The 22,598-nt window shown below is 42.1% G+C and overlaps 2 protein-coding genes across 4 annotated transcripts in view; one reads left to right on the top strand and one right to left on the bottom strand.

The window, feature by feature from the left end:
* Positions 1-22,598, bottom strand: part of sgcd (sarcoglycan, delta (dystrophin-associated glycoprotein)) — a 263,045-nt gene that overhangs the window by 111,123 nt on the left and 129,324 nt on the right. The window contains exon 1 of one of the 3 annotated variants that reach the window (XM_070982520.1): positions 13,431-13,603. The exons of the other annotated variants lie outside the window; for them this stretch is intronic. Coding sequence (XP_070838621.1) covers positions 13,431-13,433 — 3 coding nt within the window. The 5' untranslated portion in view covers positions 13,434-13,603. Of the gene's footprint in view, positions 1-13,430; positions 13,604-22,598 lie in introns of those variants that run through there. 3 annotated transcript variants of the gene reach the window in all.
* Positions 1-22,598, top strand: part of rars1 (arginyl-tRNA synthetase 1) — a 448,982-nt gene that overhangs the window by 329,766 nt on the left and 96,618 nt on the right. The gene's annotated exons all lie outside the window — the stretch shown is intronic.

Raw genomic sequence — 22,598 nt, 5'->3', positions numbered from 1 at the left:
CCCAGGAAATAAAAGGATAAACATAATAACCAAGCGTAAAGGAAGTACATATATTGAGTCTTGGACTTGAAGGGTCTCAGAGAGGGGAGGGGTAAGAGGGGTCCTTCAGGATCTGAAAATATCTTAAGATGCTGTTCAGATACTGTCTGGATGATTGTTTTCACCTCCCTGCGTGGCTGCTGTCTGAAAGTTCACTTTATTTTTAGCTGGTAGATGAAACCCGGTCGAAGGTTGTGCCACTTTTGACGTGGGATGGGGAAGTGTGAGGATTTGTCTGCTTACTTTGAAGCTCTGGAGTGGAAATGTGCTTTAAAAACATCCACAAAGGTTGAGCGGAAGAGGATTAAGCCAATCTCAACACCCAGAGACAGGAAATGAGTTACCTTCTTCCTGTCCTGTAATATCACACAGAGGGCTGGGAGCTGTTTAAATCTTTACATTGAAACATGCTTGTGAATTAAGGCGTTTGTATTGAGTTTAACTAAAGGTTTAGCCATTATTCAGTTATGCATTTCAGTACATTATTTAGCAAGTTAAATGCTGTGCTTTGGGGAAGCTGGCTCACACACTTTGGTCCAGCCTTTCTCCCCATGCATGACTGTATGTAACTGCTTTATAACGACACTGTGCATGACACACATTCCAAAATAACTCTTTGCATAATCACAATTAGATCCATTAGGTATTCAAGAGTAAATTATTTTTGTGCAATGAATCAGCCGATTCACAATAACCCTCAGGCTTGTGTGCTCAAGGCCCAAACACAAAGAACAGTGGATGACTGACATGAAAATGGGCTCCAGCTTGGAACACAAAATGAAGTTCTTTTCAAACATCCGTCACAAAATCAAATAGATATTTAAGTACAGCAAGCAGTGTGGGTAATATATTAACCTTTTCTTCAGATTTTCTCTCCCAAATAAGTTTAGTAAACCTGATTTCTAGCTAACAAGCTGTGTAATTGTCTGACAACTCATGCTTTTGCTGCCATTCGACGGCTGACACCCTTTGATTCACAGGAATGATGGTCAGAAATCTGGAAATACAGCTCTCATGTTCCTGTGATGGAGCTTTCCTTTAAACCAGGCAGAGAAGGAGATTTGACTGACAGCATCAGTCATGTAAGCACATGCTCCACAAGGATATATGTTTGTGTTTGAGTGACAAAGAGTGACTGCAGGAATCATGAAAGGGGGAAGTGGTGTGACGGTGCAATCACGCCACAATGTTTGCAGAAGGAGGAAATCTGGGAGGATGAAAAGGTCATCAAAACATCAGTTTTGACATGGGGTACAGCTCCTCTCGTCCTGTTTCCTACTGATAGCCATTTTTTTGGTTATTCCCACCTCAAAGAGGCGCAAACAGAGGTCCTCCAACGTCAATAAAGTCTTCATTTTAACTTGAATATTTTACTTTTTACTCCACTACAATTGTCCGCCCGCTTTCGTTACTAGTTACTTTTTAGATAACAGTTTTTCATGCCCTTCCTTCAGAACAGCAAACCAAAATTCCTTTACGGGTTGAAAACTTTTTCCTACTTCTTAAGCTAAATAAACTTTTTAAAAAGCCTCTTGGATTAGCTGGAAAATGCATCACAAAGCTGAAACAGGCTGTTTTTCTGAGCTGACTTTTCAGACGCACATGTTTCCCAAAGGACGGCAACACTACGGTGATCAAATACAATATGACGCAACGCTGTATATTAAACTATCAATCAGTATGTAACCTATGTACTGCAGAGAAGCCCTTTACTGCAGGGCTGCTGTGTCACACACGTACAACAAAAGGCCATGTCATCAGCATGTCAGCAAGAGCAAGGTCGCTCATTTTGCATATTGTCAAGTTCACAGACTGACTAATGATAAGATGCAGCTCATGTAACTACGTATTTATTTGTAGCTCACAAAAGGTCAGCATCCATAATGTCTAATATTCCCTGTCAGGATTTTTCATCCAACCGGTAATTTAATTGTGGACAAAACATCTTTGTATTGATTTTTTTGACCGTGAAGTCACAAGTTGACTAACGCCGGTTTCAGCTTCTCTGCACTTCAAACACGGTTTCCGATAAACATCTGTGGTATTTGCTGCACACCGCACTCATCCAAACATCATCATAATAGGCGCTCGGCTGCAGTTGTCCATCTCCTCTGATGCACACTGAGCAGTCATTGATATGCATGGCATCGCGTTGTTTGGGAGTCGGGGAGTATTTAGAACAACAATTTTTATGGTAAGTGCCAATCGGTCATGCTGTACTCTCCCCGGGACGTGATGGAGTTATAAAAAAAAAAAAAAAAAAAGAAAAAGAAAAACATCAGATAAGTATACAGAGAGAGAAACAGAGAAATGAGAGGCAAAAGTGAAAGAGACAGAGAGATAAACTGAGTGAGAGAAAGAGGCTGAAATACATCACAAACTCTTGGAGAACGAGTGAGCATGGAGAAGAATCCAAGGGACAAAATGAAGGAGACAAAGAGGGACAGAGAGCAGAGACAGATATCTGTGTGGAGAGACAAAGAGACCGTAACCTTGAAGCTGAAGCTGAAAATGAAAGACATTTAAAGGACAGTTTTGATTTGAATACAATGTCCACATGCTCTATGTATGCTGAAGTACGTCTGACAGAGACACATAATGCTGCGTACATGTTTATGAGCATGAGGAAAAATCTTTGCTGTAAAATGTTGATGATTTCTTTCTTTCTTTCTTTCTTTCTTTCTTTCTTTCTTTCTTTCTTTCTTTCTTTCTTAAGTTTCCATCGGTGGCATCTGAAGCTGAAAGCATTTTTTTTTTTTTTTTTTAATCCCATCGCATCCCATTAAAAAACTTCTTCTGCCCTCAGACTTTGTTGTCAGTGTTCAGGGTGGGATATCTCAACATGAAATCATTTTATTCACAGCACCAACAAACAAAATGAGGCCAGAAATATATCCAATTAAATTTCAGCTGCTGTTAAAGCTTTTCCTCAAATCTCATTAAGATGTCTCTGAAGACATCTTATGGCAGTTCTGACAGCTGAAATCTTGATTGGATTGTGTTTGAGTGAGTACAAAAATCGAATAAATAGTTCAAAGTGATTGCTTTAAATGCCTAATAAGGTTTACCTTGATGCTTATTTAAAGCTTTTACAAGCAGACTCTTGAGTGTTTTCCTGTTGTTGATATTGTTTCCTGTTTAACTTCCAGTTCTTAAGGACGCAGTACAGATCGCTAATTAATCAATATAGTGAGAGACAGGAACTACAGGAACTTCCCAGCTAAATTTAGCACATTAAACCTCATTAAATCTCTCATTCTCAATATTTCTATGACAGAGAGCAAAGAGGAAATGTTTTTTAGAGCAAAATTCCCAATTGTTGAATTCTGAAAACCGGCTGATTTATAAATCAAGCACAAACTTGGGCCAAAACCACGACTTCATGTTCGCACTGTGAGCAACACCATCAATTAGCAGATTGAAAGCAGAGAACAAGCCAATTTCCATCAAACATACATTCATCTGAGTGTCAACAACCAATCAGATCTTGTGTTATTTGTCATGAATAACAGTTCTGTCAGGAGGGTGGAAAAGCAGACAGGAAGTTGTTGGCAGACATTTGCAGTTTCAACATACTGTAGCCCTCAATTATGTGGACTGGAGAGGCTGATGGGGCAACTTTCAAAGAGATTTTAAGGGCATTGTTTTGTTAAAAATGTGTTTTTAGTGATTCAGATTTGTCGTTAAATCACAGAGCTCACACTGTGCACAATCAGCAAGGTGATAAGAAAACTATTTCTCAAAAAAATAAAGGAGATCCAGTATAAACACATCTGAATGCCTGCTTTAAAGTATCAACCGAAGTAAGAAGAACTAAAACTTTCAGTATCGATTCATCCCTGTTTGTATTATTTTTTAAGCCATGCTGGACGTTTAGAAGCAGAAATGCTAAAGTCTAATTACATCTGTCCCAGTTTGACCGAGGTCTGAGGAAGCTGTAATGATGTGGAAAGACAGCAGGCTCTGCGAGGCCGTCACAGTAAATAAGAATTTCCCCTTTCAATTGACCCGCCTGATGGCTGGATCACACTTTAGAAGTTAAGAAAAATAAGAGGACACACAACACGCTCGGCTGCGATTACACTTCCAACGCTGGGGGCTCGATTCTTAATGCAGCTGAAATAAACCTTTTTCATAAAAACAGATGGGACAGAACACAATCGTCTGCAAACAGTTTACTGACAATAGTTTTCCTGAGTCCATGTAGTATCCGTTATATAATCATGTGTTCACAAAGTAGTGACGTCGCTCCATCCTCGCTTGTGAATGGCTGAGCCTTCCAGGATGCCCCTTTCATACCCAGTCATGACACTATCACCTGTTACCAATGAACCTGTTTACCTGTTCCAAACAGGTGTTTTTGGAGCGTTCCACATCTTTCCCAGCCTTTTGTTGCTCCTGTCCCATTTTGTTTGAAGCTTGTTGCTGCATCAAATTCAGAATAAGCAGATATTTACAAAAATCAGTGAAGCGGATGAGATTAAACATTAAATGTATTCTCTTTATATTGTTTTATATCGAGTATATCTTAAAAACGATTAGCAAATGATCACAGTGTTTTATTTATGCTGAGTCCCAACTTTCTTTTAGAATCAGGGTTGTAATGAAAAGAAAATTTGACTGTTTAATATTACCACATTGACGCCCTTCTTCAGTATGCAAATGTAAAAAATAGAAGTCTGTTTTTTATTATAGCACCTCTCTGTGACGTCCGAACTGTCTCAATGTCCATGCAACGTATGTTCGCTCAAGCTGTGGTTATGACTATTAAAGTGCCAAGCCACCAATGATTTATCGTCACCGCTGTGAATAGAGCACTTCTGCTCACAGACGGAGGTTTTTAACACTCGTTTTGTTTACCCACCATTATACTAATTAATCAAACGTTACATGTGGCTCTGCCCTTAACCTTGGTGTCAACACCAGAATTCAGATGGGTGGATTGATAACCCTTAATCACAGAACAGCAGCATATACAATTATGACAAAGAAAATTAGGGCTCTGAGACGGTAAATGAGTGGGTCTCTTTGGCAAATCTGACTGGGTAATCAATTTGGAGGACCTCTTCTAAAAATATCCAGGTGGAGTTTCAAACTTGTAATTTGAGGTTCACATTTCAGTACACACAACTGCATTCTCACGACTTGTTTGACTTACTTAGATAAAGGATCACAGGTGGATACAAATGCCTGAGAACAGGTGTCTCTAGAGCCAAGTTTGAGTAAATACGGCTGAAGTCGTCCTACCTTATCGAGTGCTACTCATCCACATACCCCCTCATCTAACAATTATCACAAAGGTCTTTGACTTGTGACGCAAAAGATTCATCTGGATTACAGATGTGTCGAATGCTAAACACTTCACAAACCGGGAGCTTCTGACTTGCAGATGTGTTTCTCTCAGTTTCTTTTTCATGTATTTCAGTTTGCAGAGAGGTTCCCTCTTTTTTCACGCAAACATCCAAAAGAGAAATGCAATCCAGATCATAACACAGTGTAAAAACCCAAATCGAAGTGCTGTCCTAGTCTCTTTTTTTTTGCACTTTCAAAGAAAATAAATACTAAGAGGACTGTAATGCATGAAGCCTCGGGTGTCAAGTTTGTTTTACAGATGTTGCTCATTAAACGGTGAGTTAAAAACCACAGAGGGAACAGAGCAGACACACAGCTATACAACAGATATCATTTCAACATATCTGTGTCTGTTGTTCTTTTTTTAAAATCACCCTGCTTTCGAGGGTTTAGGCGCTATTTAGCCCTCAGCAAAATGGCCCCAAACAACGGGGGTGGGGTCATAATTTCCATGGAAATGACTTTGCAGCGCCATGCCAAGCAGATGTGGGAAGAGGCTGGCTCGACGCGGCTCGATTCCTGCTCCAAAGTCTAATCCTCAAATTATCACTCACTCAGCAAATCCCTCTCTCCTCTCCTGACTCACTCTTCTCTTTTCACCTCCTCTTCTCAGACTCGTCTGCCTCTCATTTTGCCTTTCAGCCCTCCCCTCACTGCTCGATCTGTCTATCTGTCTGCAGATGGGGGTAGAAAATAACAGTAATACTGCAGTTTCAGTGAATCCCATTGTGGCTCAAATTTACCTCTAATGACGTTTTTAAAACAGACAAAAAATGAGGTGAAATAATAGAAATAATCTGGAACGATGACAAACAAGCAAAAAGGCCAAACTGAGATAGCGAAGAGTTGCAGTTACAAGGCTGACTGCAGGGGGCGCTAAAAGTTCCCCAGTGGACTTTTGAAAGCAAGCAATGTTTTCAGAGCTGATTTCTATGTTTGCATCATGTGTTCATGTGCATGGATGAGGATGAACATGTCACCATCAGCAGGGGGGTGATGTCACAGCTGTGGTGGTAATATGCTATAAAATGTAGCATTACGCCAATAATGTGGAAAAATACTGGAACATACAGCAGACAAATGCAAAAATTCAGGATTTAAAACAACTAAAACAAAAGCTCTGCAAGTGTTTTCTGAGGTGGGAGAATGCCTTGAAGACAGAGCGGCACATCTTCATCGTGAGCCAACATCTTGCTGCTGTGTGAATATGATTCTGTAGTTTGTTCATGCTACCTGTTATGCACACCTCTCCACCTCCCCATCACCGGCCAGACTTCATCAGATTCATCACATCGCCAGCCTCATCATCCTTTCAGTCCTAGCAGAGTCATCAGCAACCACCACCACCACTACCACCAGCAGTGTCTGGACTCCATGGGGGGATTTATCTTGCTGCTGGCTCAGGGTAGACGCCCCTCAATTACAAATCTCCCCGTAGAGCTTAAGCTCCAAAGACTTTCTACAAGACTTAATTATCACATATCATTTGTTATAATAAACAATTATCCTTACTTCTGTCATTTGTCTCTCCTGATTGAAACTCTCTTTCTTGATGAGAAGATCGATACCATGTTAATTATTGAGCTGAGTTAACCAGCTGTGCAATGTAGCTTCCTGTTTACCATGCAGACAGTGAGATCAACCTCCTCATCTCACTCTTGGCAAGAAAGTACATGAAAGCACTTTTCAAAATATCAAAACTTTTCCCAGCATTGACGGATTTTTGTGGTTCCACTGAGGTGTAAACCTGCAAAACATCCTTACGATAAAGGCTAACACATTAGCAATCAGTTTGCCCAAATTACACACAGACCAGATGCAATATTCACTCTCCTTTTAGCTCAGTTTTGGTCTCCATGGACATGTGATAAAAAAAATACTGGTCTATTTAGCTGCTAGATGTTCCACCAGTCTGCAGAAAACAGGTCCTGACTGAAGGAGGGTTGTTGAGCAGCCTGACACTGAACCACGAGCTAAAAAGCTCAGTGATAATTCTCTGCAGGTTTTTTCACTACAAGGGCTTCCATCACATTGCATTTATTTAATCCACTGGTATTATAAAACATTGATTAGTAGAGCATTAAGCATGAAACTAAACTGAAACTGAAAGGGTGCCTTTAAGGTTAACACCACCACTTTCTAACACCACTTGTTACGGTTACTTGCTGCCACAGTTTTGTGGTGGTTCTGTTGCTAAACACCACAGAAGTATCACAAAGTTGAATCAACACCTCAAGACTGTTTCACACTGCATTCACAAACTGTTTTTGTTCCATATCAACAAGCAGCGATGCTTCACTTGGTATTCTACTGCGATACTCAGTAGCACCAAAATGAAAGGTCTGATGACTCATTCCTCCCAATTTTCCAGACTGTGGTTGGTTTTATGGTTATAGAAAGCTGAAGTATGAGTCCACAAGGAACGCTGGCAGCTGTTAAGTATAGTGCTGTAAATGGGCAGCCATACTGGTTAAAAGCTGAAGGTGTCCTTGATCAGAGTCACATGGGGTCTGTTTGACGCTCAGATGTATTGTGTGTACACCTCTGGGGACAGTTGTGCTTTGGTTTGGCTTTGTAAAAACAAAGTGCAAATAAAGTTGCTGTAGTTATTTCAAATCCACTCCAACACCTTGTGCCTGCAACACGAAACTCAGGGCAAACGGGAAACTGAAGCCTTGTACTTAACAAAAATGGCTAAACTTAATGGACAATTGTGTGGTTACAATAGGATCACTAATAGTCGCGAGCAGAAGTTAAATGTCACCACAAGAGAATCCAATGAAACAGTACGCGTGTTACATTTAATTCCAGTTTAAAAAAGGCCCAGTATGCTCAATCAGCAGCCTGCCCAAGAACACATTAAGCAATTAAGGGTACAAATTGTATGCTAGACTGGATAAAAAATTTACCTCTAATACCTGCCAGACTCCACACAGACCATTCATGGACAAGAATGAAAAATCTAGGCTCTTATCCAGCATGTTTCCAACTGTACAAAAACCAAAAATTGTAGCTCAGACAGCCTCCACTCATAAGAGTTTGAGCCCCTTTGACCTGACATCTATGACAGCTACATGTGTACCAACATTCATTATAAAGTTGCAGTACTGAGTTAAAACAGCTCTCATTTGGACAGAAATCTAACGCTCTGGTTCTGAACTGGTAAGCACAGGTCTAATTCAAGCACTGCACATGTAGGAAAGCTGCAACTAATGGAAAAGATTTGTCACCACATCTGAACATGTGGACTGGCGGTGAAAGCAAATGATGGGTTACCGGCAGCTATACGTGGCCTTCACTGTGACTGCGAGGGGTGGAAAACTAAGAGCAAAAGTCAGCAGCAAGCACTAACGTCACACATTGATTTTGGAGTAAGCCCACGCAAGACGTGCGTCAAAGATCCAGCACTGTATTATCTCTTGAAAAAGCAGCAGTTTCATCACATTTGCTCAAAGGGCTGCTGTATTCGTGCCTTCATTGCGCCTCCGGTCTCTGTGGTTCATCCACGCTGCGCAACACAGCTGCTGTGTTTTACATCATTCTAAGGTGGAAAAACAAGCAGCTGAAATCCCCTTTATGAAAGTCTTAATTTCATGTTGCTCTGGTTATTTTGTTGTTCTGCTGTGGATGCTAAGAGGACACAGATGAACTCCCTAATTCACTGCTGGTTTTCCTGCGCTGCCTTTCTCTGTGTCAGTGTGATCTGGCTTTCTTTAACTTTAACTTCTAACTCTTTTTTCTCTGTCCTTCGTGGTCACTTCTTCACACTTTCCTGCTCGCACCACATATTTTTTCATAGCATTTAACAAGTTGCAACAGTGAGCAGTTTCAGAGTAACGATAATGATTTTGAAGAAAATTTTAGGAATGCTAATAACCATGGCCGACCAATTTCTGTCTCCCTCCTGTTCAGCGGAGCAGAGAAGACCTCATCGCAGAGCGGCTGGTGAGATGCTAAATGTTGATCAGATGAGAAAAAAGGCAGATCTTCTGAAGCGTGGCTCTAATGTGCCAAACTGCTGCTGCAAATTTCTGTTGGAAAGGATAAAACCTCCAGACACTCTCAGCACACAGCAGGCTGGGAGAGACTCTGTTGACTTTTGCAGCACTTGTGCTGGAATGTGGCTCAGTGGGTGGAAACAGTGCCAGAGTCTCAGACGACGTTCTGACATCAACCGGTGTCACAAAGCTTGCATGAAAGCAGCAACAAATGAAAGTTCAAATGATGCCTGGAGTTGTCGCAAATGCTGCCTTTGTGTATTTGTAAAATCAAGGACCTTAACACAACATAAACAACATGCTTACAGCTTATTATTTCAGGGTTTATTCAAAATATAAATAAAACCAATAATTCATCCATCTATTTTTAATATTAACAAGACTGCTGGCACTATTTTAATTGCATGAGTGCAACATGCTCGGTGTTGGTTGCACAGACTGTCTCCATACACACCTGCTATTTTGGTTCATGTATGTGCAGCAACACAATGTGCAAAAGGGCTGCATGAATGTGAATATAGATCAGAGGATGTAGTAATTAATAAGTACACTCTCAGCCAGTCACATCCCTGTTCTCGTCGCTCTGAAACAGCAGAGCCACAGTGATGCATGATGATAACAGCTCAACAAGCTGCAGACCCACACACGTACGTGTTAGTTTCGTTCTGATTATCATAGTCATGATGACGACAGACACACATTCTCCGAATCGTACTGTATTTTTCATTGTAAACAGTTGCATCATATCTCAAGCAGCTTTAGCCCGTAAGATATTTCAAGAATTAAACATTAGTTGGGAGAAATGGGCTGTAACACACAGGATTAATGAGCTCTGGTAATCTGATGTCTCCCTCATAAACAGAACACCAAAAATCATCTGGTTGGCAGCGGATTAACGCGCAGAAACACATTTTCAACCAAAATACTGCAACTTCCCGTGTGCTGCCTCACTTGAATGAACCTATCTGCGGCCCTCCTCTCGCCTGTGCATCATGTGCTCTGGGCTGACCACCAACATACCACACAAAATACAGCCACGCAAATCTGAAGCTCAAGAAAATACCAAATGGGAGTGCTGCCCGTGCTGATGCTAGCGCCATCACAAGACTAGTTATCAGAAATCTAAATGGGAAATAATCCAATGTTATACAAACATTTCACTAAAAATGTCAACCTCATAGTGCCACTACAGGAAAAGACCAGGGATCACCAAAGTCAGCATGGTTCATCCTCTGGGGACCGTGCATGTTTGCACAAAATTGACTAATCATCCACCAGTTGTTGAGATATTTCAGTCTGGACCAAAGCAGTCGACCAAGCAACAGACATTGCATTCCCTAGATTTTAAGAATATATGAGGGTATTTTGTCCAGTTTGATTATTCCATCGACAATCAGCAACTTATCTGAAGTTTATCCACATTTTGAAGTGGTAATCAGCATCAATTTGCAGCCAAAAACAACAGTTGCATGTGCAGCACCTCAGTGTCAGTTTAAAGCTCTGTCTTTGGAATGAGGTGACAGTAGACAGTTGGAAGCTACATGCAGGACGACAGTAAAAGGCTTGTGAAGAGACAGAGACAGAGAGAGAGACAGAGACAGAGACAGAGAGACGGGGTCGGGGGCTGGAAGGTCGGGGGATATTTGGAGCCCTGACTCGGTTCCTAATATAACTGTGTGTAGAGCGACAGCTGCTGCGTGTCCTGAAGCAGGTGGGCTGTGTTACATGTCCGAGCCACAGTGGGAGGGGAAGGACTCAGGAGTTTCCTGGTGGCAGAGGCTACTTCAACCAAATGTGTCGACGTATGAACAAGTGCAAAGACTCAAAACTGCTGCTGGCTGTCAGTGGGACAGTTCCTGCTGATTTCCCTCATCTTTTCCCGTCGTTCTTTGCTTCCAATGAAAGAAGCAAAAAGAAAACTCGTCTGATCCCTGAGTGGACTTTGCTTTGAGGGATGTTGTGAAAGCATGAAGCTGATACTCACTGCTGCATCCTCATTTTCAATGCAAATGTGACATTTTAAAAGGACTAAGATGGAAAGACTAAAAAGCTTTAAAGATATATATTAAAGTGCAACATTTGAATAATCCATAAAGTGGCCCTACATTTGATGCCACAACAGGAAAAATTGATGTGATACTTTATGTTCGTCTACGACTGGATACGGTCTGGCTGTTAAGAAAATGTACAGTAGTTCCTAATATTACAATTATATTGGAAGGTATTGTGCGATATGAGTCACAGTTTTAAATGGAATTGTAATATCTGCAATATTTTTCACTGAAAAAAAAAAAAAGAAAAGATGATTAGCCTGCGACTGCTCTAAGTGTCCCAAATCTTTGCTAGTAGTCACATCAATTTGTCAAAAAAACTGTTTAATTGTTTTGTTGCAGGGAAATGATGATGCAATAGTCCATTGCGTTGCTTTTATATGACCTCCAAATGGAAGAACTAACTTTTTTACAGTCTATTAATTTAATTACGAGAAATCCTGTGAACAACCTTCGCACAGACACTCACCTACAGTTCTGTGTTTCACCCAAAGGAGACCAGAAATGCTCAGTCCTGCTGGTTGAGATAGTTCTGATTTGTAACTTTGATGCCGGTGACCAAAAAGGGCAAATCTGTTGCGTCTCAATAAGTGTAATGAAGTGTAGCCAGACTTTTCTCTCGTCACGCTCACAGGAGTCTGCAGAAAATCTTGTCAAAATAAAGTGCGATAATGAGACCTTTGCTAAACCTGAGGCAGCAATATTAAGTTTGAAAAGTCTTCTGGAAAAGGCGCCGCTCATTACTCTTCTGTCTGGATTTAAACGAGCCGTAATGTAATTTAAAAAAGCCCTAGATCATGTTTTTTAAACTGTTAGAGCAAGAGGCAGCCGGGTTCTCTGAGGTGCTCTAAAGCAGTGTGCTTTGTCAAAGAGAAAAATGTTTGGATCAAATGGACGGAGAGTGGATTATGAGAAGGAGCTGGAGTGTGCAAACCTACAATCTTTGACACTGAAAACGTTGATAACAGCTAATTAATTTAACCAGCTACAAACCTGAGACTCAAACCTGATGTAAATCCCCAAAAATCAGGACTTGAGACTTTGCTTGAACATGACCACTGTGAGACTAAATCTTGACCTGACTTGAGATGTTTGTGCTTTCATGTCTCAGTTTTGGAGTCCTGAGTTTTGATGTGAGAAAATCCCACAGGAGTAAAAAGAGAAATGAGACAGCAGCAGGCAGGCACGCGGTTTGGGTGTGTAATGATTTGGTCTCTGAACTGGAAGGACTTGCTCTTACTAACAGAAATTACTCCAACCCACTGAGCTCCACAGAGACCAGAGCTAACCGAGACCTCTTCTCCCCAACACACACGGCCCTTCACCACAACTGAGCCAGCCGCTCACCCCCACCCACAAGGAGCAGTGCCAAAGTCAGTGTTAAGGCATGTGCTTCCTCCTCCTCCTCCCCCTCAGTCGGACCCCGACAGTAGGCTGCAGTCTATCCACACTCAGCTTCTTGTTACTTATTTATAGCAGCTTGTTCCCCAGAGGGACAAAGTAATTGAAACCAAATGTGTTGCGGGGGCTGATATGGGGAAGTGGGGAGGTCACCCACCCAGTCTGTCTCTCTGTACACCAAGAATGCAGGAAGGGCTTGAAATTTGGAGCAAACGGGGTTGGAAATCACTTTTCTTGTCATTTCATTTCTGACTGAAAAGAATGTTCCCGAGCTTTATTTCTTTGCTTCTGGTTTGCCAACAAATAAATTAACTGCTTCAGTCTCGAGGGCGCTGCGTTTGTAAAGTTGTTCTAATGGTTTTTTTTGGGGGTTTTTTTTCTGGCGAGCACAAAGTAAGAAAATAAAAAAAGAGAAATATGTCTACAGGAAAACTGAAAAAGGAAGAACTCCAGCTTTAATTTGGTCCACTTTCTGGAGGAATAAAGCAGCAGCGCTCAAAGCTCAGCCCACCTCCACGCCCACCACCACAGCCACACCAACAGCCACACTGAATGGGCAGTCCAAACAAGGCAGTGAGTCCAGACTTACCATGGTTTCCCCTCTGTCTCTCTTTTCCTTCCTGTTTCCTCTTTGTCCCTCTCTTTGCTTCCCCTCTGCTCTGGGCTCCCGGTGAGCTCTGTTCAAAGTCGAGGTGTCAGCAAGATGAAAAGTTGCTGGTCAGAAGCTGCATGAGGCCTTCACTGACCAAGTCAAAGTCAGACAGCCACCTCTCTCCTGCTCTCCCCTCCCCGCTGCCTCGCTCTCTTGTCAGCTTTTCCAATAACAAACTGCTCCCCGCCTCTTTTGGCCGAGTCCCTGAGCTGTGAGCTGTTTCCTGGACGCTTGGTGGACTCCTGTGACCTGACTGTCTTCCCCTTTCTTTCTTTCTTTCTTTCTTTTTTCCCTTCTTCTTTTTTCTTGAAAGTTGCTGCTCTGCTGTGGAGAGTCTCGTTTCTCTGCCTCTCTGAGTTGCAGCCCTGCCTTCCTGCCAGATTTAGAAGCAGAGGCACATGTGGGCTTCTGGTTTGAAGCTTAAAGAGGCGGGACTTGCCTGAGAGTATTGTGTTGTCCAGCCGTCCTGCCCCTCCACTGTTTCACGAGCAAGTACACGGGGGTGTGTGTGGATATTGTTTTCCCATGTGTGTATTGTTTGAAGCCAAATATATTACATAGTCAAACAGCCAGAGCCGTGCGTGATGTGTGCATCATCTGCTGGGCTGCACTCCCAACACTATTGATGACTGGATGGAATAATGGCTGTGACAGACTTCCTGTTCAGCAACCACTTTCCTTTCTAATTACACCATCAATGTGAATGACAGATTATGCATTGTGTTTTAATTATATTTCATCCTGTAATTTATCTTTCATGTCCCATGGGTGGGACGTGGGGTTATTGGAGGAGGTTTAGTGACCGCAGACAATGAGTATATTTTCTATTTTTGTTGAAAAGATGATTTTTTTTTAAGGTATGCTGTCATTCATCACGACTGTGTTCTTCCACTAATTGTTATATATTTACTTTGTGCTTATTATCATGTTTTAATATAAGTTAAAATATGAATTGAAGACTTTTTTTTCACAATTAATCCAGGAAATCTGCCCAGATTCATTTGATCCTTTTGCAAATCACGTTTTCCTTTTTGAGAACCTTGTCTTATTGGTCATTTTGGACAACCACCCTACTGTTTAGTTGCTAACATGGCTAAATACACTGCTTTAAGCTAATCAAACTCGTCCACTCCGGCAGAAAGCGTGGACCTTCTGGATGATTTAGCAGCTACACTCCTCCTTGTGGCCTGCATTTCCACTGTCTCACTGCAGACTGCAGAAAGTCTATTCCTTCTTATTAAGTTCAATCTTTATGTCTCAACTCTCAAATTCCCCTTTCCCTGAATTGAGTCCAACTCAAGCTCAAGTCTACTGCACATTTTAATGCTTTTACTTGCATCTCAATACAGCTGAGCAAATGTTACAGGTTTTCAAGCAATTGGTGATTAAAACACAAATGACTCTTTTTAATGCTGTGCTGAGAAGTTGGACTCGTGTCGCTTTGGTACATTTTGCATCTGGACCTCTAAATACTGTGAGGGGTTGCACACCTTTTAGGCCACAAGGCTGAGAGCCGCGTGGGCATCGAGTGGAATTAAAGCAATTAATGCTTCATTATCCTTCCAAAATGCACTCAGGTTGCCAGTTTATTAAGTACAACAGCTCAGGATTATATGTAATCCTATCGTCATGAAGGTTATAGTGTTTAGTTTTTGTTGGAACTGTTTTAAAGAGGTGTTAATTCAACCTTCTGATCATTTTGGAGGCTGGAGTTTGTGGTGCTGACCTACAAAGAAGTGTTTCGAATATTCCTAACATCTAGCTGTGCCTCACAGGTATTTATTGATGTGCTCTGTTTGCTTTAGCGAAGTGTTTTGATGGAAATGTGGCAGCAAAGCTTCAGTGAACTGCGAGAGGTCGTGCATGTGTGAGCGCAGGCTGCATGACAGTCAGCATGTGAGTTCAGGAGCCAGCAAAAGAGAGGGAGCGATTTAGAGAATGCAAATTCCTCTCCTCCACTTTAATGTTCTGTGGCCTGACAGCGAGGGAGGAAAAAGCCTCACAAAGCTTCTCCTACAAAGCTCCACTTTCTTTTCTCTCCTCTCCCCTCTTGCCTCCTCTCCTCTCTCCTCTTCCTCCCTCTCCTCACAGCCACACTGATCCCATTCTCTCTGCCTACTTGTTTGTGGTGAGACTGATTTTGTAGGTTGGGGGAATACTTCATGCTTTGATGTTACATCCAGCAGTTTCACAGTGCTGCGCCTTTGATAAGAAAAAGCAAGGTGCTTTATTATTAAAGGAGGTTAAAAATCCCTTTATATGCCCATAAAAAGGGGTTAAGCTGCAGATATGTCCGCGCCCCAAATTCACCAACATTTCTTAAGTCTGGTAATTTCAACAATTCTGATTCAGACGTTTTTTGTTTTTCCCTTGCTGCAATGAAAATACATACAGCAGCTCTCTCACTTGCGTCACTGCCTTGCAGAAAAGAAAAAAAAAAAAAAAAAAAAAAAGAATAATGGCAATCATTGTCTAACAAGCGAGGCGAGTCCTGAATCTTAAGTGGGCAGCCGGGACGAAGGCTGCAGACACCAGGGGAACCTCGCTGTTGTTCCCTTGGCTGCGGCTGGAGCTCCACTTGATGATGTATTAATCAATAAATAAAAGGGAAAATCCCTAATAGGCTTCTGGTGGAGAGAGGAGGAACACAGCGAAGCTCGGTCTCATAATGAAGACGTAGTGTAGGCGAATACACGAGGGAGGCGAGGCGGAAGATCTCATACACAGACAGATTTTTAAACAAGGGTTTCAAAGAAGATGGAGGAGATGGAGTTACACTCTGCAGATAAGCACAGCTGATGTGAAGGCAGACGACTTGACTCATTGTTAAAGGTAAGCCAAGCAGGAAAAGTTCAAACCTGACCCCTCCCCATTGGCTCAACGCCACCAGAAGTGCTACTGTTGTCAGCAAGCTAACTAAGCTAACCGCCAGCACCTATCTTTCCAACAGAAAACAAGCCAACTCTGTGTTGCTCTTCATCCCCATCCTCTTCTTCAGGGCTTGCCAGCAGGTGAATGCCAAGCCCGGATTCACTCTCATTTTGGAACGAGCTTAGTCTCATTGGCATTTTTTCCACGCTGTGCCCACCATTTTGGGCACTTCCTCTTGGATGCAAGCCGCTTACGGCCTCACACCTGGCCACACCTGCATGCTGTCATTGGCCGGGGGCTGCACACCCACTGCCCAAAGACAAACATCCTGACCACAGCAAAATAAGAAATACCGGTGGAGGCAGGGTCTCTGCAGATAAATACCCCGCCCTACACTTCTAGTGGATCATAAGTGATGACTGAGAGGGATTACTTCTCTATGAGTCTGAACCTTGATTTTTAGTAAAGTCCTGCATAGCACACCTTTAAATGTCAGTGAGTGGAGTTTTGATTTAAGTCACAAAAGTTGGAAACTGGCTTTTCCACTTCTACAAAGTTTTGTAATTCCTGACTATCTTAGAAGTAAAATAAAATCCTTTTCACACTGAAAATATGGCTGACAAGGCAGTCATGTTAAGCCAACCAGAAAAATGTCCACCTTCTGTAAAATTTTAACCTCTACACTCCTCATTGTACATTTCCACTGGATCACTGCAGCCTGTGAGAAGTTTTTCCTTTCTCTTTATCAGCCCTGGAGTGGCTGTGGTGCACAACTGTCCGTTCACTAATTAGTCCAACTGATGCAAGCATTCATGGTCCCCAGAGGATGTATCCTAATGACTTTTATGATGCCCTGACTTTTAATTCGGAGTCACAATCAGGTCAAAATGTAAATTTGCAAACATTTACAGTATTCAGAGCAACTTGTGAGGCCATAGAACAAAAGTGTGTCTTTTAATTCCAGTTCAATCACAAGATGCCCTTTCCTTATTTAACCAGGGAGTGTCTCAAGCAGTCTCTTGCTGTGGCACTCAGGGCAGCACATGGAACATAACACAGTAGCACAGGCAGCTCCCGGGTTTCTATCAGCCTTCTCTTTACATCCATCAATGTTGGGTTGGCAGCCTCGGCAACAGCCCCCGCGTCTTTTAGCGCGGTTCACTCTGAGGTCACTGAGACAAACCCTGTGCTTCTTAGGCTCCGCCTTTTTGATTTTTAATTCATCCAATTAGATTATTTCTGCCTCTGAGAAATGTTGGAATAGCAAATAAACCAATCTGTCTGCGTGAAAATCCACATCTGCTGCACGGATGAAAGAACAAGCTCTCGCTGTTTGCTGTTGTGTACGCGTGAGCTCTGACGGGAGGCGATGTCGGACATTACTTGCCACTCTCTGTTTTGTTTGTCCATCATTCAGGCTGTCATCCTGTCAGTTTTAGCGCTCCCATCTGTCTGCGTGTCCCTCCAGGTATGTCTCTGTGCGTCCCTCCCATAGTGATACATAATGAATGTTGTTGTTTTTATTGTGCTCTTGTGTGAAACACACCTAAGGCAGAAAAATCCCTGACCTGCCCCTCTCAGCCTGAGTGTCTGGATCATTCCCTGCCTCCTTCACTCTGTGTATGAAAACAGCCAATTACGTACCCATGCTGGCCCAGCAACGGGGTTTTAGTGCAGGCAACCTTGGTTGAATATGGATTGTGTCACAGATGTCATCATGAATAAATATGGCTATTTATTTGCAACTCCAGCTCGAATCAAATCGTACTCTCTTGTTTACTCTCTCTTCCTCCTCCAGGTGAGAGTCTGATTCTTCTTTAAATCAGGCATAAGCAGTTCAGACATTGTTGTGATAAAATACTGAAACCAAATTCATCAAAAAGGAGCATGTTTGCCTCATTTTCTCCACAGCGCTCATCGCGGTATCGAAAGGATCAGATGCTGCCAGATCACAGAGCGACATCGAAAAAGAAAAAAACCCAGCGAGGCTGAAGAAGAGCTGATTATCATAATCAAATGCGAACGTTATGTGGAAATTGACTAAACATCCCAAACAACTCGAGTGAGGCCTTTATTTTTAATGTTCAATCATTTCAGTATGATGCCAAAGAGGTTGTTTATCCCAAAAATCCATATTTCCATTTGGAATGAATTACCTCGTAACCTTCGCTCCATATATTTCGTGATTCTTAACAGATTATTTGTATAAATAAAGCAATAAAACACTCCTCCATCCGTGAACATTGTGTGCACCAACTTGTGGGATTATTTTGTGAATGCAGAGTTGTGCAGAGCTGATAGCCGTATTGACTTTGACCTTTTCGCTCTCCACCAAATACACCAAGCTCAGCACAGCGGAGAACAGGGAGAGGTAATGATAACATAAGACTGGTAGCCTACAGGTGGGTGCTGGGTACAGATGGAGCTCATGAAGTGCTATGTGAACAGCAGCAGAGTGTGGGCGAGGCCGTTCAGCTATTTGAATGATGTTTGAGCGATCAATCCACGAGTCTGAAGGCTCATCAGACACCAAAACATCACACAAGTTTGAAATACTACGAGACAAGATTTTTCTTACCAAAGCCAACAGTTTAAGATGCAACTCCTCACTGTCCTGTCCCATAAAACATGCAACAAATGCTCTAACTGACTCAAAGGACAGCAGCCGGGTGATTGTAGTGGTCAGGACTTTGCATACCTTTTCTGTCATTGAACAAATTTCCCAACTTCCTCAGTGTTGCTGACACAGCAGCTCCTCAACGTCAGCACTCGAAGGAGCCGGTCAGTTCAGCTACTTGATTTTCTCCTCAGCGCCTCAAGATCATTTCCTCGTTAATTAGTCATTTTGAAAGTCACCTCGCCGGAAAACAAAGTCTCGACTGTCACAAGTGTCTGCAGCTCACCTGGAGGTGGAGGCAGTGGAAGGTGAAGAAAAGGTGTTAATCATATTTTCTCTCTTTCTGTGAATAGCGTTTCTAAAGCTTTCTTACTTAATGTGGTGGGATTGATCCCTTTGCACTGGTGATGGCCAGAACTCAGAAAGACTCAGAAATACAAGGCTCACACAAAAACACTGAACTGAAGTCCAAAAACTTCCAAAGTTTACTTTAAGGTAATACACAAAACAGGCAGTCAGCAGTGCAAACACAGCAGACGAGTAGATGGCAAAAAGGCTGAGAACAAAAATGGTCCAAAAGTCAAAAGTACAGTGAGAGTGGAACTCAAAGAGGGTTCGGCTTGAATCAAAACCAAAAAGCAGGCAGAGGTCACACACAACTCACAACTAACAATAATGTCTGGAAGGCTGGTCAGTGAGGAGAGCTTAGACAATCTGGTAAACAGGTAGTGAACAGATGGGAGTATCAGTACTTGAAGAACTGATTGGATAATAGAGAACAGGTGACTAGTAAAACAAGTGTTGGGAAACTGAGCAATTGCCCGGAAGCAATACAACCTGGAACATAACAAGGTAAGAAACAACAAAAGAAAAGAGGAAATAAAGTAAATTCAAGTGCATATAAGAGTCCAAGTGAGACATCGCAGATAGTATGGACTGAAGCAGAGGCTGCACGAGCCTTTTCTTAGTTATTTTCTGATGCAAAAACTCAATATTCTCAATATTTATTAATGTATGTTTCTCACTGTATTATTAAGAGTCTTTTAATAAGAGTCCCCTCTTCTTAGGTTTCATGGTGGTGTGCTCTGTTCTCCATTTACCCCCCCTTTCTTGCCTTCCTCTTTGCCAGGAGGCATGTCTTCTTCCATCAGAGGAAGTGAACTCCCTGAAATCACTGAGAGCGATCTGAAATCACTAACAATCAATGAGACTGTCAGTTACCACCAGCCGACGCAAAGCTTGTACTCCAGTCATATTCCTGTCCTGTCATTCGCCCTCAACTTTCTCCAACGCTGTGACTTTTTCAGAATAAGTTACAGCTGCAGTCATTTATATGGCTTAGAGGGGATTTTTGCTGTATCACAGCTCGACAGAAACCGCTCTTATCCGTTCTCGCAAAACGCTGCTGTGTGCGACAAAGCGCCCCACAGTGCTGCACTTTCCAGGATTGTATCAGTAAAGTTTCTCCACATGCATTTTTAATAAGCAACAATGGCCTTTCTTCTGCGGGGTGTGAATATTTAAGCAGAAATGCCCAGGAAGTAATCAGGGAGCATTCGTAGCCTTAAAAAAACACACTGACAAGAAAAGCACAGGGTCAACTTTTATCGTTAAATATACAACAATGTTTTTTTTCTGTGTATGTGGTGACTTTCTAGACATAGAATAAGCAGGGGACTCATTTTAAAAGCAGAGTTTGGGCCACACTCAGCTGTACCAAATGTGCATTTAACTCAAATAGGGACTGTTTCACATTAAATTGTCATTAGCAGCAGAGCTACGATTAGCGTAGAGACATTTCACTGCTGCAGAATCAGAGCTGTTCAAGTTGTATCTTTGAGCTTTATGATGGAGAAAGAAAGCAACCATCCACACGAGTCTGAGCTGAGGGAGAGGCTGTCATGGTGTCATTGCCTGGAACAAAGGCACGACTGTGAGATCTTACTGGTGAATACTGGCCCTGGGATTTTTATTTTTTGCCTTTGTTGCTGTCAAACAAACAAAACATTGACTTATATTTGTCAATTATCGCATTAATTTCCAGCTCTGTCCTGATTCCTGTGAGATAAACAGTAAACTAAGCACAATGCTGCAACCTACCAGGCAGACATATAATACAAATGCTTGCACACATATTACTGGCCAAGGCACTGTGTTGCCAAATGACAATGAACTATTCTGCTGCAAATGTTAAGCCAGGATTAAGATTTTTGCCCAGATGGCCCAAAGTCTTTTGTTTTGTTGTTTTCGCTGCAGCCGTCTGGCAGCATCTCTGCTATAACCGTGCAGTTGTTCATGTTACTGTGGCTCTCAACCTCTGTGCTGTTGCCATTAATTGATTGTCCCTTAAGCTATAGGACCTGAGAGGTGGGATCAAGTCATACTGAAGTCAGTCCAGTTGGAGTATCAGATTAATGCAATTAATGACTTAAAACTTAAAACTCTACAGACAAGTTTCTAATAGTTATGGCACCAAAGGTCCATCCATCATTGTGACCCAGGAAACAGCAGAAATTATGCTCACTGCTTATTTGATTGGTCCATACAGGAAGTTCACCTAATGCACTCGAGCAGACGGCCTCATGAAATGACTGGCCTGTAAAACAGCTCACACCTCTCCTGGACTCCATAGCCGCAAAGTTTGAGAGTCTGGGGAAGTTTTGACATTTGGGAGTCAAGAGGGGAGATTCGAATTAAAGGAGACAAGGTGCACATAGAGACAAGCCCAGCAGGTTAATGATCACTGTGCCACTGCCAGGCTCCAGCCATCTGGATAGCTTGTAATGGAAGCTGTTCCTGCTCAACACAAAGCTACAGAGGAGGCAGGAGGTATGTGGTGGCAGGATGGCCAAGAGGTACTGGTAGATGCTGATAAAATGTCAGTGTGGGTGTGAGGTACAGTGCAGCGCTTGCTTCCAGATAATTAAGATATGAGCTACAGGTGACAGTGATGCTAACAAGGACGGTGGCATCTCTGCCTCTCTGCAAGCAGAGCCTGCCAGCGTGACGGACAGCAGGTCTTTACAGTGCGGCCTTATGGTTACCAAGACTCCATGAAGTGTGATGGAATTACCGAGTCAGAAACACTGAGTTAAAATTTGGAAAGTCACAGAATGTCATGAAAGAAGATGACAAGAATTTAATATCTGACAGCTGGTGTGATGCCTCTGTTTGCTGTAAGGACATGCAACTTGGACACTGTGTGCTTCATGTTCACCTCCTGTTATCTGCTACATCTTCTGTCACGATGTATGAAGAAGAGAAAAAGTGACAAAACCGACTTCATACCAGTGCATGTATGTTCAGACCCTGAACATATGATTGCCTCCAACATCCACAATTACACCTTTGCAATAAAGGAAAATGCCAAAGGTAAAGAAAGGCATTGTTTGCTCTCACTCTGCACCATCTACATACATTATATGTATATGACAGACAAAGTTAGCGACTAGCTTGTGAAGGAAGTGAAGCATTTAGCAGCTAAAGAGCCAAATTTTTTTTTTCTCAGGAGTTGGTGGAGACCAAACCAGAGCTAAAATAATAATAATAATAATAATAATAATAATAATAATAATAATAATAATAATAATAATAATAATAATAAAAACAATAATTGA

This window comes from Chaetodon trifascialis, chromosome 16 (genome assembly GCF_039877785.1).
Source record: "Chaetodon trifascialis isolate fChaTrf1 chromosome 16, fChaTrf1.hap1, whole genome shotgun sequence".
In the NCBI taxonomy this organism is placed as follows: domain Eukaryota; kingdom Metazoa; phylum Chordata; class Actinopteri; order Chaetodontiformes; family Chaetodontidae; genus Chaetodon; species Chaetodon trifascialis.
The sequence above is the reverse complement of the archived record's forward strand: the minus strand, read 5'-3'. Positions and strand labels throughout refer to the sequence as shown.